Consider the following 12,714-nt stretch of genomic DNA (forward strand, 5'->3'; position numbering starts at 1 on the left):
TCACCCTGACTGCAAATTCACTTGGTCCATCTCCAGCGACACTCTCCCCTTTCTTGATCTCTCTTTTCACGCCGCCGATTCTGTGTGGGCTAACCGGCTAATTTAGTGGGTCCATTCCCAGTAGTCGTGCGGTGTTAAACATCCCAACCTGGCAAGGCGAGTTAAATTCAACCGGGATCTGACACTTGGTGGGGCAAGTGTCAGAGCTCGGCTGAGTTCACTCACTAATCGCCTTCTGGCGATGTGAAAGCACAACCTGTTCTCACATCGTCGCTGCTGGAGATGGGACCCTCTTTTCCCCCCCCCTCCTTAAAATGCCAGGTTGCTGATTAACCAGGAGGGAAAGGTTCCTGCTTCCTAGGAGGGTTAGGAGTGTGAAAGGAGCAACTGTCTCCATCTCAGGGGTTGGGGGAGGTGGGGAGCAAACTTTCGACAGTCATTTTCTACAAACCTACCAACTCCCACAATTGCCTCGACTGCACTTCTTCACACCCCCCCCCTCCCCCGGTAAAGATTCTATTCCTTTCTCTTCATTCCTCCAACTCTGTCGCATCTGCTCCCAAACCAGGTCATCCCAAGATCTCCTGTTTCTTCAAAAAATGTGGCATCCCCTCTACTGCCATCAACTCAGCCCTAACTTGTATCTTTTCCATTTCCCTCACATCTGCCCCTAGAAGCAACAAGAACAGGATTCCCCTTGTCCTCATCTACCACCCCTCCACTCTCTGCATCTAGCAGACTCTGCAATTTCTGTCACCTACAATATGATCCCACCACAAGACACATCTTCTTGTCTCTGCCTTCCATGGAGACCTGCATGACTCCCTTGTCCACTCATCCCTTCCCACTAAAAGCACTCCAATCCAGGAACCATCCTACTGAACTTCTACTACCCTCTCAAAAGCCTCCACTTCCTTCCAACAGTGAGATGACCAGAACTGCATGCAATATCACTCAGTCTCCCATGTTCCAATGAGAATAAACCCTGCCCATCCAATATCTTGTTAAAATAATTTTCTAGGCAATATTTTACCAAATTTCTTCTGCACTCTATTGCAACCACATCCTTGCCATAGCTGGCATCAAAAACTGTACACTCAACTATAAATGTGGCCAAACCAAAGTTTTGTACAGCTCCTACGTGACTTTCCAAAATAAAATGTGGCTTCCCTCTACTTTCATCATCTCAGCCTTTATCCTTATCTCTTTCATTTCCCACACATCTGTACTGGCCCCCTTTGCCCCTAGATACAACAAGGACAGGATTCCCCTTGTCTTCACCTACCACCCCACCAGCCACTGCATCCAACACATTAACCTCTGCAATTTCCATCACCTTCAATTTGATCCCATCACCAGATATACCTTCCCCTCTCCTCCACTTACTGCCTTCCACTGCTTCCCCCTGTGACTCCCTCATCCATTTATCCCTTCCCACTAATCATCCTCTTGGTACCTATTCCTGTAAATGCAAAAAGTGCTACACCTGCACCCACACTTCCTCATTCACTAGTGAATCTGCGGGAGTTATTACTGCATCTCGTGTTCCCGTTGTGGCCTTCTCTACATTGGAGAAATTGGACACAGATGGGAGATTGCTTTGCTAAGCACCTTTGCTCAGTCCACATCAATGACAGGAATCCCCCAGTGGCCAACAATTACATCCCATTCCCCACTAACGTGTATGACCTCTTGCGTTACCAAGCTAAGGCCACCCCTAAATTGAAGGAGGAACTCCTAATATTCTGTCTGGACACTCTAACTGGATGGCATTAACATCGATGACTCCAGTTTCTGCTAGATCATTCCCCATTCTCCCCCTCTTCCCATCCCTCTGTCTCCTTTCCTCTAGCTCGCCACCCCTTCCCTCTCCATTCACAGAGCTATCCCCACCCACCCCCTTCCCCTGTGCCCTCCCTCCCTTATCCACATATTACCTCTTGCCTGTCCTCCTCTCCCTGCCCCCTCCTCCCCACAATTTTATCAAGTGCCAGCCTAAATTTTGCTCATACCTTGATGTACGGGCTCAAGCCTGAAATGTCGGTTATGTTTCTTTAACTTTGCTATATAAAGTAAGCTGTGTGACCTTGCTGAGTTTCTGCAGTATTGAGTTTTTACTTCAATCACTGTATCTGCAGACTTTTGTTTCACTTCAGTTGAACACTTCATTGTTCATAATGCCTAACATTGCTGTTATGTTTGTCTTCATATAGAACCAGGTTTTGTCCTTTAGGTGGGTGATGATGGCAAAGTGAGGGTTAGTACAATGCCATTAGCTTGCAGATTCTGCTGCTAATAGCCAACAGTGCCTGGTGAAGGTTCATTTTTGAGCTGCCAGATAATCTGAATTGATCCTCGTTAATAATATGGCACTTCACCAAAACACTAGTGTGTGGAATGGACTTTGTGCAGTGATCACTCTTCTTAATATTGTCAAGGATTTCTGCATCAAATGAATTATTGCCTAAGTAGGTTTATTGCTCGTATTGGCTTTTGTCAATTGATTAGGCCTGGCCTCAACCTCCCCCTCTGATTAAAAGTTGCTCTTTGTGATAGACATGGAAGCTGTCACTCAAAGTGCATTCTGTGCTCCTACCATGAGTAAGGATCAATTCAACAGCAGTATGAAAATGATCAGCGGTAATCTTGGAATTTGAGTTCAACTTGGGTAGAGATTTACGTCTGGAGCTGATGCCGAATAATTTTGGGGCCATTCTCTCCCAGATTTGCTGTCACCTTTGGTTAGCTCTACCAGGATAAAATGTTTGCTTTTTTCACCCCTGTCTTTGGATCTTTCCTGCTCCTACACCAAGGGATTAAGAGAGGGGAATATCAAACATGGACTGAAAGGGTACATGGGGCAGCATGGGCTTGCAGGCCAGAAGGGCTGTTACTGTGCTGCATGTCTAAATGTTTTTTAAATTTAAAACAAAAATATATGATAAATTTAGTGTTTTAACAAATGTTTCTTCCTTTCCATAAATGTGGCGCCACTAATTAGTCTGATGTGAAGTCTTGACTGCAGCTTGTAGTGTCTCTCTTTACACCTGTACTTTATCACTTTACATTTAAAGCTCTACGTCCTACTGACAAGGACTCACACCACCACCAGGGTGTAAACTGAGTATGTTCGCTGCTGCCTTTTTTGCAACTCAACCAAAGCATTTAATAAAACAGCTCTATATATAGAGGAAAAAATGTAATCGGTAATCTGCCCTCACGTCACTGAACCTACCTCCATGAATTCTCGGCATGCGGCTCCAAGATGCCGAATATAATCCTTCCTCAGGCTAGTCGCAGAGGTGGAGCAGAGCACTCTGCCTCACTCCATAAATGTAATGCCGCTGCAAGCAGCTGGCTAGGTGCGGGCTGATGACGTGGCAATGACACCCATCAGCCCGTGACCCAGGAGTAACCATAAGTAGCAGTAGGTGTAGCAGCAACAGTGCTGGAGGTAGAAGTCCCTTGGCATGCAGAAGGATCAATGCCCGTCTTTGTTTCCCATAATTCCCCCATGCGGCTGGAACCACTTTGCGCTGTGTGGGAGATTATGGGTAATGAAGATGGCCATTGCTCACCACATATGTGTGCCATCATATTGGCAGGTGGTGCTACGGCACTGGTCACCCTGCCTTCATCAACTCCAAAGGATGCAATGAGTCGCCACTCTTCATAAAAAGCAATGGTGCAGCAGGTCTTTTAGGCCATCTCTATAAAAAGGTAAGTGCACATTTTTCTCTGCCGTTGGAGCTAGCCTTGAAGCGGTGCACCCCCCCCCCCCCCACCAATAAATAGTCACAAGATTTAAAATTTAGATGGCTGCCTGCAAGATAAATTTAAAGTAAAAATATGTATTTTCATTGTGGACTCTGGTTTACATTACACTAGATTTCAGAACAGGTTAGAGCAAAAGTAATTTTTGCATACAATTTCTTAGTTATAACTTTGAAATTGGTTTATATTGCATACTTTGGTTACTTTGGTGGTGAATTGGATAATTACGGCCCCAACGTTGGTTTACTGCATTCCACGAAATGCAAAGCTGCTAAGTAGATTGCAGTACTGAAGAAACTCAGCAGGTCTCACAGCATCCACAGAAAGCAAAAGGGAGTTGATGTTTCAGGCCTGAGCCTATCCTCAGGATTGCCAAAAATCAGGCAGATGCCAAAACAAAAAGATGGGGGGGGGGGGGAGAAGAGACAGGAATGCAGTGTAACGGATGGATACTGGTTGAATAGAAAGAAGGGCGAGACGGATAGCTCTCTGATGGAAGGGGTGGAGGATCAGAGACATAAGGATGAGGGAGATCCTTGATGTTGGAGCGGACAAAAGAGAAGGTACTCCACAAAATGATCACCCAGTCGGTGATCAGTCTCCTCAATGTAGAGGAGGCTCCATCAGGAACACCGGATGCAGTAAATGACCACTACAGATTCACATATGAATGACTTGGATAACTGATAATTTTTCAGAAGGAGGTTTTAAGATTTACTACCCATAGTTAAGAAGTGGTGACTATTCTAGTCTAATTAAGAAAGGTGTATGAGCTGGTGGAAAATTTAAGACATTCCCTTAAACTTGGAACTCTTTCCAGGGAGAGAACATCTTTAGGTTTGAGTTTACTGTCAAAAAATTCTGACAACTGGCTGCAAGGCATCCTTTGACTGGACAATGTATCAGCCACAATTTAACTCAAAGTGGGGAGGTCCATGGTCCCCAGGTGCTTACTAGGCACTGAAAGGGGCAATTGATTAATACTTTTGCAAATTGTTTAGTAATTTCTCAAAGTTGGCTGTTTTCAGATTTTTTTTGACATTGTCTCCATTCCGCTCTCAAACTCTTTCCATCTCTTTCTGACACCCTGTGTTCTCTCTCTCTCTCTCACTCTCTGTCTCTCCCTCTCTGACCATCACTTTCCACCCCTCTTTCTTTCCTCTCCACTTCTTTGTAAGGTTCAGCATCTCCAGCCCCTGCAAGATCAGTCTTCCTTCACGTCAGAGGTGAATCTTCAATTCCATTCACCATCCTGCAAGCAGCAGGGTGTGGGGAGCAGCTAGCAAGAAGCCAATAACACTTGTGCCACAAATTGTTGGGCAATGCCACCTGACAGTGAGGTGAACCACCTGACCCTGCTGTTCAATGCCTTCCCCACCCTCAATATTGACCAGAAAATCAATTAGACCTCAACTGAGCAGAATAAATCACGTTTAACATTTTAGACATGTTATTGGAGATGAGGTGCTGCCTTCCAACTCCAGTGACACAATCCTGACCAGTGTTCTGTGATGTTTGCAAGTTCTCCCTGCTAATGAGTGGCTTCACCTCCACATCTAATTTTTTCTTTAAATTTTAGAACAAAATAAGTTTTGTGTAAGTGGTCGTCCGTTTCTATGGTTATTTCCTGGAATTTTTTTATGACGTGAATTTTATTTGTTGCTTCGTTGCTGCAAAAATGCAAATAGATTCAAACAGTGGGCAACCGTCAGCAAACATCTCCACTTCCTCCTTATGATGAAAGAAACGTCATGACAGGAGTTCCACAGGTACTTCAGCAGAGATATCCTAGGGCCACGATATTTGACCTCGACTGGATGTTGTATGATCTGCTGAATTTCTCTAGTACTTTTGTATACTGATCTAGACTCCAGCATCTGCAGATTTCTTGTTTACCACCAATGTTTGACCTCTGACAACCACAGACATCTTCCTTTATCTGAGCTACAGGACGACTCCATCCACTGGAGCAAAGTCCCTTTGACACTTTGTAGTGCGTCGAATGACTCAAAGACTCGTTGACTCAAACCAAGGCTTTTATTAACAAAAGACTGGAGCGTAGTACATCAAGGTCAACCAGTCCAGACTGACCTGAGTCTGCTTAGGAGCAGCCCTTTATGGCCTGCCAGTAGGCGTGGCTACGGCTCTCAGCCAATCACTATTATTATATGTAAATATATACATTGGTGATCGTATCCCATACTATCACACACTTCTTGAGCTCTTGTTCAAGCTGCCTTGGTGTCAAGGGCAGTCACTCTCACCTAGCTTTTGGAATTGATTAGTTACTCCGTATTTGAGCCAAGGCAGTGAAGTCTGGAGTGATGTCCCTGGAGAAATCCAAATTAGCAGATGAGCAGGTTATACTTGGACAACAAAGATTTTTATTTCCTCAACACTTTTGGGTGTATTTTATGAATTTTGGGCTGCTGATCTCAAAAATCACCATAAACCTTTCCTATCACATACCATTTTTTTTAAGATATAACCTATTTTGTGTCTACTAATATATTTCCCACAAAGCAAACTGTTTTGGTCAGTCCAAGCGTGCCTCGGCATGCACTCGGTGCTATGCAAATGTTGTCTTAGGCCTGAGTGTGCTTTGTCAGGATAGATTTTGAAGGCCTCATTAATTTCCTGTGGCTTGTAAAAGATTCTATTGGCTTCTGTTTCAATTGCATTATTTGTTCTAGAGGCCTGCTCTGTTTTCATTTGCCAAGATAGGACCTTGTGAGTTCTCTCTCCCAGTTCATAGTACCTTTGTTTTGTTCTCATTATTGCTTTCTCTATACTGTAAATTTGTAACGTATTATACTCACTTTTTATTAGTAAGGACTCTTCACTTCTGTTCTGAGCTCAACTGCAGGACTTCACAATGTTTATTGTCATTTGCCTGCATCGAATGTTGTAGATGCCCTTCATGGTAGGAAGAGAGCCCCCAATGATCTTTTCTGCTGACTTCACTATCCTCTGCAGGGTCTTGCGGTGCAGCTTCCAAACCAGGCAGTAATGCAGATACGCAGGATGCTCTCAAAACATCCTCTGTAGAATGTAGTGAGGATGGAGGATGGGAGATGAATTTTCCTCAGCCTTTGCAGAAAGTAGAGGTGCTGCTGGGCTTTCTTGGTTGATGTTCAAGGATGAGATGAGATTCTCCACCAAGTGCACACCAAGGAACTTGATCCTCTTGACAACCTCTACAGTGGAGCCGTCAATGGAGCATCATCCCCCACGGGCCCTCCTGAAGTCAACAACCATCTCTTTTGTTTTATTAACAATCAGATACAGGTGGTTGGGTCTGCACTTGCTCATTAGCGGCTGCACCTCATCTCTGTACGCTGACTCCTCATTCTTACTAATGAGACCTACCACAGTCATGTCGTCAGCAAACTAGAGGATGTGGTTCATGTTGTGTTTAGTTGTACAGTCGTCAGTCAGCAGAGTGAACAGCAATGGACTCAGCACAAAGCCCTGCCCCCCACCCCCCCCCCCCCCCCCCCCCCCCCCGTCCTCCGTGTGATGGCCTTGGAAGTGCTGTTATCAATCCAGACTGCTTGAGGTCTCCCAAACAGGAAGTCATGAATCCAATTACAAAGGGAGGTGTTTAGACCCAGCAGGCTCAACTTCCTTATCAGGTACTGATTGTGTTGAAAGCTGAATTGAAGTCAATAAGCAGAATTCAAACACACAAGTTCTTATTTTCCAGGTGAGTAAGGCCTCGATGGAGGGCGGTGGGAATAGCCTTGTCGATTGAGCAGTTGGAACTGTATATGAACTGCAGGGGGTTCAGTGATGGAGCAGAAGGAGCTCGATGTGCCTCTTGAAGCACTTAGTCATTGAAGCAGGACACAGAAGTAAAAAAAAACACAATGCTGGAGGACCTCAGCAGGTCAATCAGTGTCTTTTTATATAGAAAAGGTAAAAATATGTAGATGTTTCAGGCTTGGGCCCCTTCATCAAGGTGTGAAGTGCCTTTGACCTGCTGAGTTTCTCTAGCATCTTCAACCACGGTTTTACTTGGAGGTTGACATTCTTCCCCCCCCCCCCCTCCCCAAAAAAAAGGTCCCCTCTCTTTAACATGCAAAGCAATAATCCTTCAATCAGCAGGCTTGGAAGTAACGTCTCGATCAGACCGAGTTGACTCATAATTTCCCATTGAGATTTGAAAGAAGGGAGGGCAATGTGAAAACAAGGTTTGGAAAGGGACCCCGTTGGCGGGACGAGTTTGGAGTGCTTGTCCCTGCCTGGAATCCACGTCCAGACTGGAGAGGGTTGTTCCTTCAGCAGCTCCGCCATTGGTCAGTGTCGGGGCGGTGTGTGAGCAAGGGCCAATGCCAGAGCCCAGAGCGGCCGACGCTTCGCATAAAGGGGCTGACAATGCTCGGGCGGCCGGGCGTGCAGACTGCGGGAGCAACAGATGTGGAGGCCAAGCCGTTGCAGGGGAGCTGGGCGACAAGAAGCGGCTTGTGCCTCAAGCTGGCCGGTGCCTCGGGTCGGGGAAGAGGGCTGATCCGAGCGGCTCGGTGCAGGGTGGGGGGGGCACCATGCCCTGGAACCTGGACTCGCCGCCCCACGGCCACGAATCCCGCTGCCAGAAGCGGTGCAAGAAATCGTCCTTCGCTTTCTACCAGGCGGTGCGGGACCTCCTGCCCGTCTGGATCCTGGAGGAGATGAGGACCATGGAGGTGTTCCACTGGGAGGAGAGTGGGCGGATGAGCACCTACTCGCCGTCCGAGGCGCTGCTCTACGCCCTGGTGCACGACCACCAGCGCTACGGCCACTACCTGCTGAGGCAGCACCCGCAGGCGGCCCTGGCCGTGCCCAGCGACAACTTCTGCTGCTGCCGGTCCTCGGCGCCTCACCTCGCCATGGCGGTGCGCTACAACCGCGTCGCCACCTTGGGCCACCTCCTGAAGTGCCTGCGGCGCTGCCCGGACATCGACCGCTCGGACTACCTCAACCGCAGGGGCTGCGTGCATGTGGAGAGGGGCAAAACGCCGCTGCATGTGGCCTGCGAGCTGGTGAGACCCGAGTGCCTGACCTTGCTGCTGTCACACGGCTCCTCTCCGTACATCACGGACTGCGAGGGCAACACCCCGCTGGACGCGTTGCTCCTTCAGCTGGGTGACCGCCGGCTGGACCCGCACAGGGTGAACGCCTGCCTGCACAGCCTCTTGCTTTTCATGCCGCAGCTGACATTTAAGATGAAGGCGGCGCTCAGGAGCGATGTCAGCCTCTGGCAGAGTCTGCTGGCCCCAGACACCTTTCAGTGGCTCTCGGGCTGCTCCCCGCCGCCGCTCTTCATCAAAGCCGTGCAGAGCTTAATCGCGGCCATAGCTCCGGAGAAATTCCCAGAGGGGCTGGACGAACTGCCCATAGCCCATCTCCTCCAACTTTTGGACTTGAAACTGACCGTGGAGGATACTGGCCCACCCGGCTGCCAGTGACGCTGGCTTGTCTGTCGGAAAAGGACTGGTTTGCAAAAACAAAACCTTCGGAAAGTGTCTGGAGAAATGAGAAAGTTGGCAAAAGTGATTAGTGAAGGTGGTTTTGTTTTCAGTTAAACTTGGGGGGAAAAAAATGTAATGTCTTCTGCTGTGAATTGTATTGATGCATTCAGGTAATGAAGCCTGTAGTAAATAAGTAAGTGTTTGATTTGTCTCAGTTTCACAGATAGTGAATATTTTTGTTGCTTTTTTTTCCTCCTGAGGTGAGATACCACCTTCCTTCTGCTTACAAGGCCCTGTGCTCTCCATCCCTTCAATCCTGTCTCAAATGCCTCTTCTGGGCGGAGTCGTTATGAGACAGATTCCCAGGATTCAAGTTGGAGGAGAAAGCTTTGAGTGCGTTCTTTAGTTTTTCCTCCTCCATCTGTCTGGTTTTTTAACCTTGGCTGAGCACAGGTTGGAGTATCAGAATCAGGAGGCTGGTGTCAAACACCTTCTCCACAATGAAGGTTGGCTTCAAGCCCATGTGACCCCTGGTTGCCAAAGTTGTTTGGCTTGATAGATTGGTTATTAAGTCATTGCGGAATATGCATAGCTAAGGATGCCAGATTTCAATTCTGATTTTAAATGTGATGGAACTTGCCCTCAGAGTGCGCAAGAGCCAATAAATATGCAAATCTTTTCTTGAACACAGACCTCAGCGATAGAGAAGCACATTACCCTCGGAAGTAATCAATCAAAACCAGCTTCCATTAACAAGCTGCTGTCCAGAAGGACATTAATAAAACTGAGCCCTCCCACAATAATGGTCACTTAATATACAATTTGTTTTGCATCCTTTCAAGTTCAGAAGCTGCTGTTACACCATGGACAACCTCCTATGGTCTCCTGCATCCCTAGCTCAAACACATTCTCCGCACTGAAAGTTCGTTTCAGGAACATAGCAAGAGAAGTTGTAAGAACATTCTCTCTCAGGCGTAGTAAATGAAAATGAAAGTCCATCACTGGTTTGGTCTGCTACCCTTTGTGCAGCTGTTCAATTGATGAAAGGGTTACATTCATGGAAATCATGTGAAACCAAATTTTATAAACTGGAAAGGTTTGGCAAAATGTATTCTGGGAATTTTGGAGAAGTGAATTCCACGGCAGAGAGAGTGGTCTGTTTTTTATTGTAGCAAGTCCATCTCTGTGAAAAGAATTGTCCAATTTCTGTGCCTCCCAGATGTGATTATTATCTCTACAGTATACAAGTACCACTGCTGTGTTTTATTTAAAAAAGTACTCCGGTGGAAAGGAGTCTTCTGGGATGTTTGACTGGAGATCAACAACCAAAAAAGATGTCTTGAGGATATAAGCTAACAGATAACTGAAAGCTTTTTAATTATTCTGTTCCTTTTGTGGATAAGAAATTTTCAATGTGTAGGTTTTCCAGAGAGTGCTCAATGTGAGGGTTGGGCAAATGTTTCTTTCTTTGTAACAATCCAAGAGCCCATTGGATTGTCCATCTAAATGGACTGTGAGCGTGCACAAGGTGAAAGCACAATTTAAAACACCAGCAATCTAGTAACTCGACTAGTTAGTTTTCTCACGCATTGTTTATCATTCCTGATGACCAATTTTATTTAACCATTCTAGAACTCTATCTTAGTTACAATTTTGACTGGGATAATTTGAGTTTATTATAGCACAATAAATTTTAATGGTATAGTCATGCTTTTGGCTGAATTGAAATTTAAAATGTCAAAATTCAAAATAATTGTATTTCATGAGGATTATGAACCATCTTCTGAGTAAAAGAATAAAATACACACCAGTCCTAGTATGAAATCTGAGAGCAAACAAGAGCTTGAACTTCAAAATAATTACTGACGTCAGAAAATCATAATTAATGTCTGCCTCACCTGCCTTCTGGTCTCTTACCAGAAAAGATTGTGATCAAACTTTGGAAAAATCCCAAGGGATTGGAAAATTTTAAAGTAACTTCATGAAGGAGGGCGATTCAATGCAGGAAACAAAGCTAATTGGCCTGATCTGCATCATTGGGAAACTCTTGAATTCAGTTAGTCAGGTCAAGTTTATTGTCAGCTGATTGTACACATACTTGTACTCAATGACTACAGCATTCTCCGGTCCATGGTACAAGACAATAGACACACAACCAGACATAACACACATACAGACAAACAATACATATGCAGGACAAGTATTCATAAATAGAAATAAATATTGTTTCGGAAATACGAAAGTCTTGGATGGTTAGTGCAAGCAGTTCCTCTGGTCATTCAGTGTTCTCTCTGCCCATGGGAAGAAGCTGTTCCTCAGCCTGATAACGCTGGCTCTGATACTCCTGCGTCTATTTCCTGATAGGAGCAGCTGAAAGATGCTGTGTGAAGGGGTGGAAGGAATCCTCAATGATTTTGCACACCCTCCTCAGACTACAATCCCAGTAGATCATGTTGATTGGGGAGAGGGGTGTAGGGAATTGCTATGTAATCTAAAAGACTACTGCAAAGGGAAAGAACTCAGCATTTTGGGCAAGAGGTTAGCATGGGGAAGATTGACTAATTAACAGAGCTAGGGAGTTATTTTCAGTTGGGAAACTGTAGCTAGTTGGGTGCCACGGATCAGTGCTCAGGCCTCAACTATGTACAATCAGTATTAATGACTTGACTAAAGTGACTGAGTGATTTGTAATCAAAAGAGGTGATGATACAAAAGTGGGAAAGTAGGATGTGAGCAGGGTATATAAAGAATCTATTTTTTTGCCATGTTTGGATTTCTTTAGCTAGTTTGAAGTACGACACACCCATGATCCTTGTTCTGCTCACAAGAGTGCTGTTCCCCAAAATAGCACTTTTGCTTCTGGTGTATTTGTAATTCCTTGGATTGATGTAACACAGCCAAGTGCTGGAATTGTACATCCATTAACATTCAGTGCGTTTCAGATTCCTGAAAAATCAATGCTATTTTTGGAAACACAAGTTGCACGTAAACGCTGTCAAAGGATTTGCATTTATCGTTCAATAACTTTACAAATAAAAATGAACTTTGTTTTAAAACTTTAAAGAAATGCGTATTAAGCAAGGGAATTTTAGATTTTAGATGGGTGGAAAACCACGCACCACATTGCCCATATTAGTAAGTGGGCTTAATTTACAATTTTTAAACAAATTTAAGACATACAGCACAGTAACAGGCCCTTCTGGCCCACTAGCCCGTGCCACCCAATTAACCTACAACCCCAGTACATTTTTGAATAGTGGGAGGAAACCAGAGCACCCTGAGGAAACCCATGCAGATACGGGTGAACGTACAAAATCCTTACAGGTAGTGCTAGATTTGAACCTGGGTTGCTCGTGTTATAACAGCATTACACTAACTGTTCCCTTCTTTCAACACAAGTGCTGTAGTCAACACTTTCTGACCATGGATTTGGTGGCTTGGTAATTTGGGGAAGGATGGTTATGGTTAGAAATCCAGAAGATAATCAATT

At 45.4% G+C, this 12,714-nt stretch overlaps 1 protein-coding gene across 1 annotated transcript; it reads left to right on the forward strand.

Annotated features, from left to right (window-relative positions):
* The first annotated feature begins 8,146 nt into the window (after positions 1–8,146).
* On the forward strand, positions 8,147–12,280 carry ankrd9 (ankyrin repeat domain 9). The gene has a single exon (XM_069916457.1). The coding sequence runs from the start codon at positions 8,319–8,321 to the stop codon at positions 9,219–9,221; it is 903 nt and encodes a 300-aa protein (XP_069772558.1). The 5' UTR covers positions 8,147–8,318; the 3' UTR covers positions 9,222–12,280.
* Positions 12,281–12,714: the final 434 nt, after the last annotated feature.

Source organism: Narcine bancroftii, chromosome 2 (genome assembly GCF_036971445.1).
Source record: "Narcine bancroftii isolate sNarBan1 chromosome 2, sNarBan1.hap1, whole genome shotgun sequence".
Classification (NCBI taxonomy): domain Eukaryota; kingdom Metazoa; phylum Chordata; class Chondrichthyes; order Torpediniformes; family Narcinidae; genus Narcine; species Narcine bancroftii.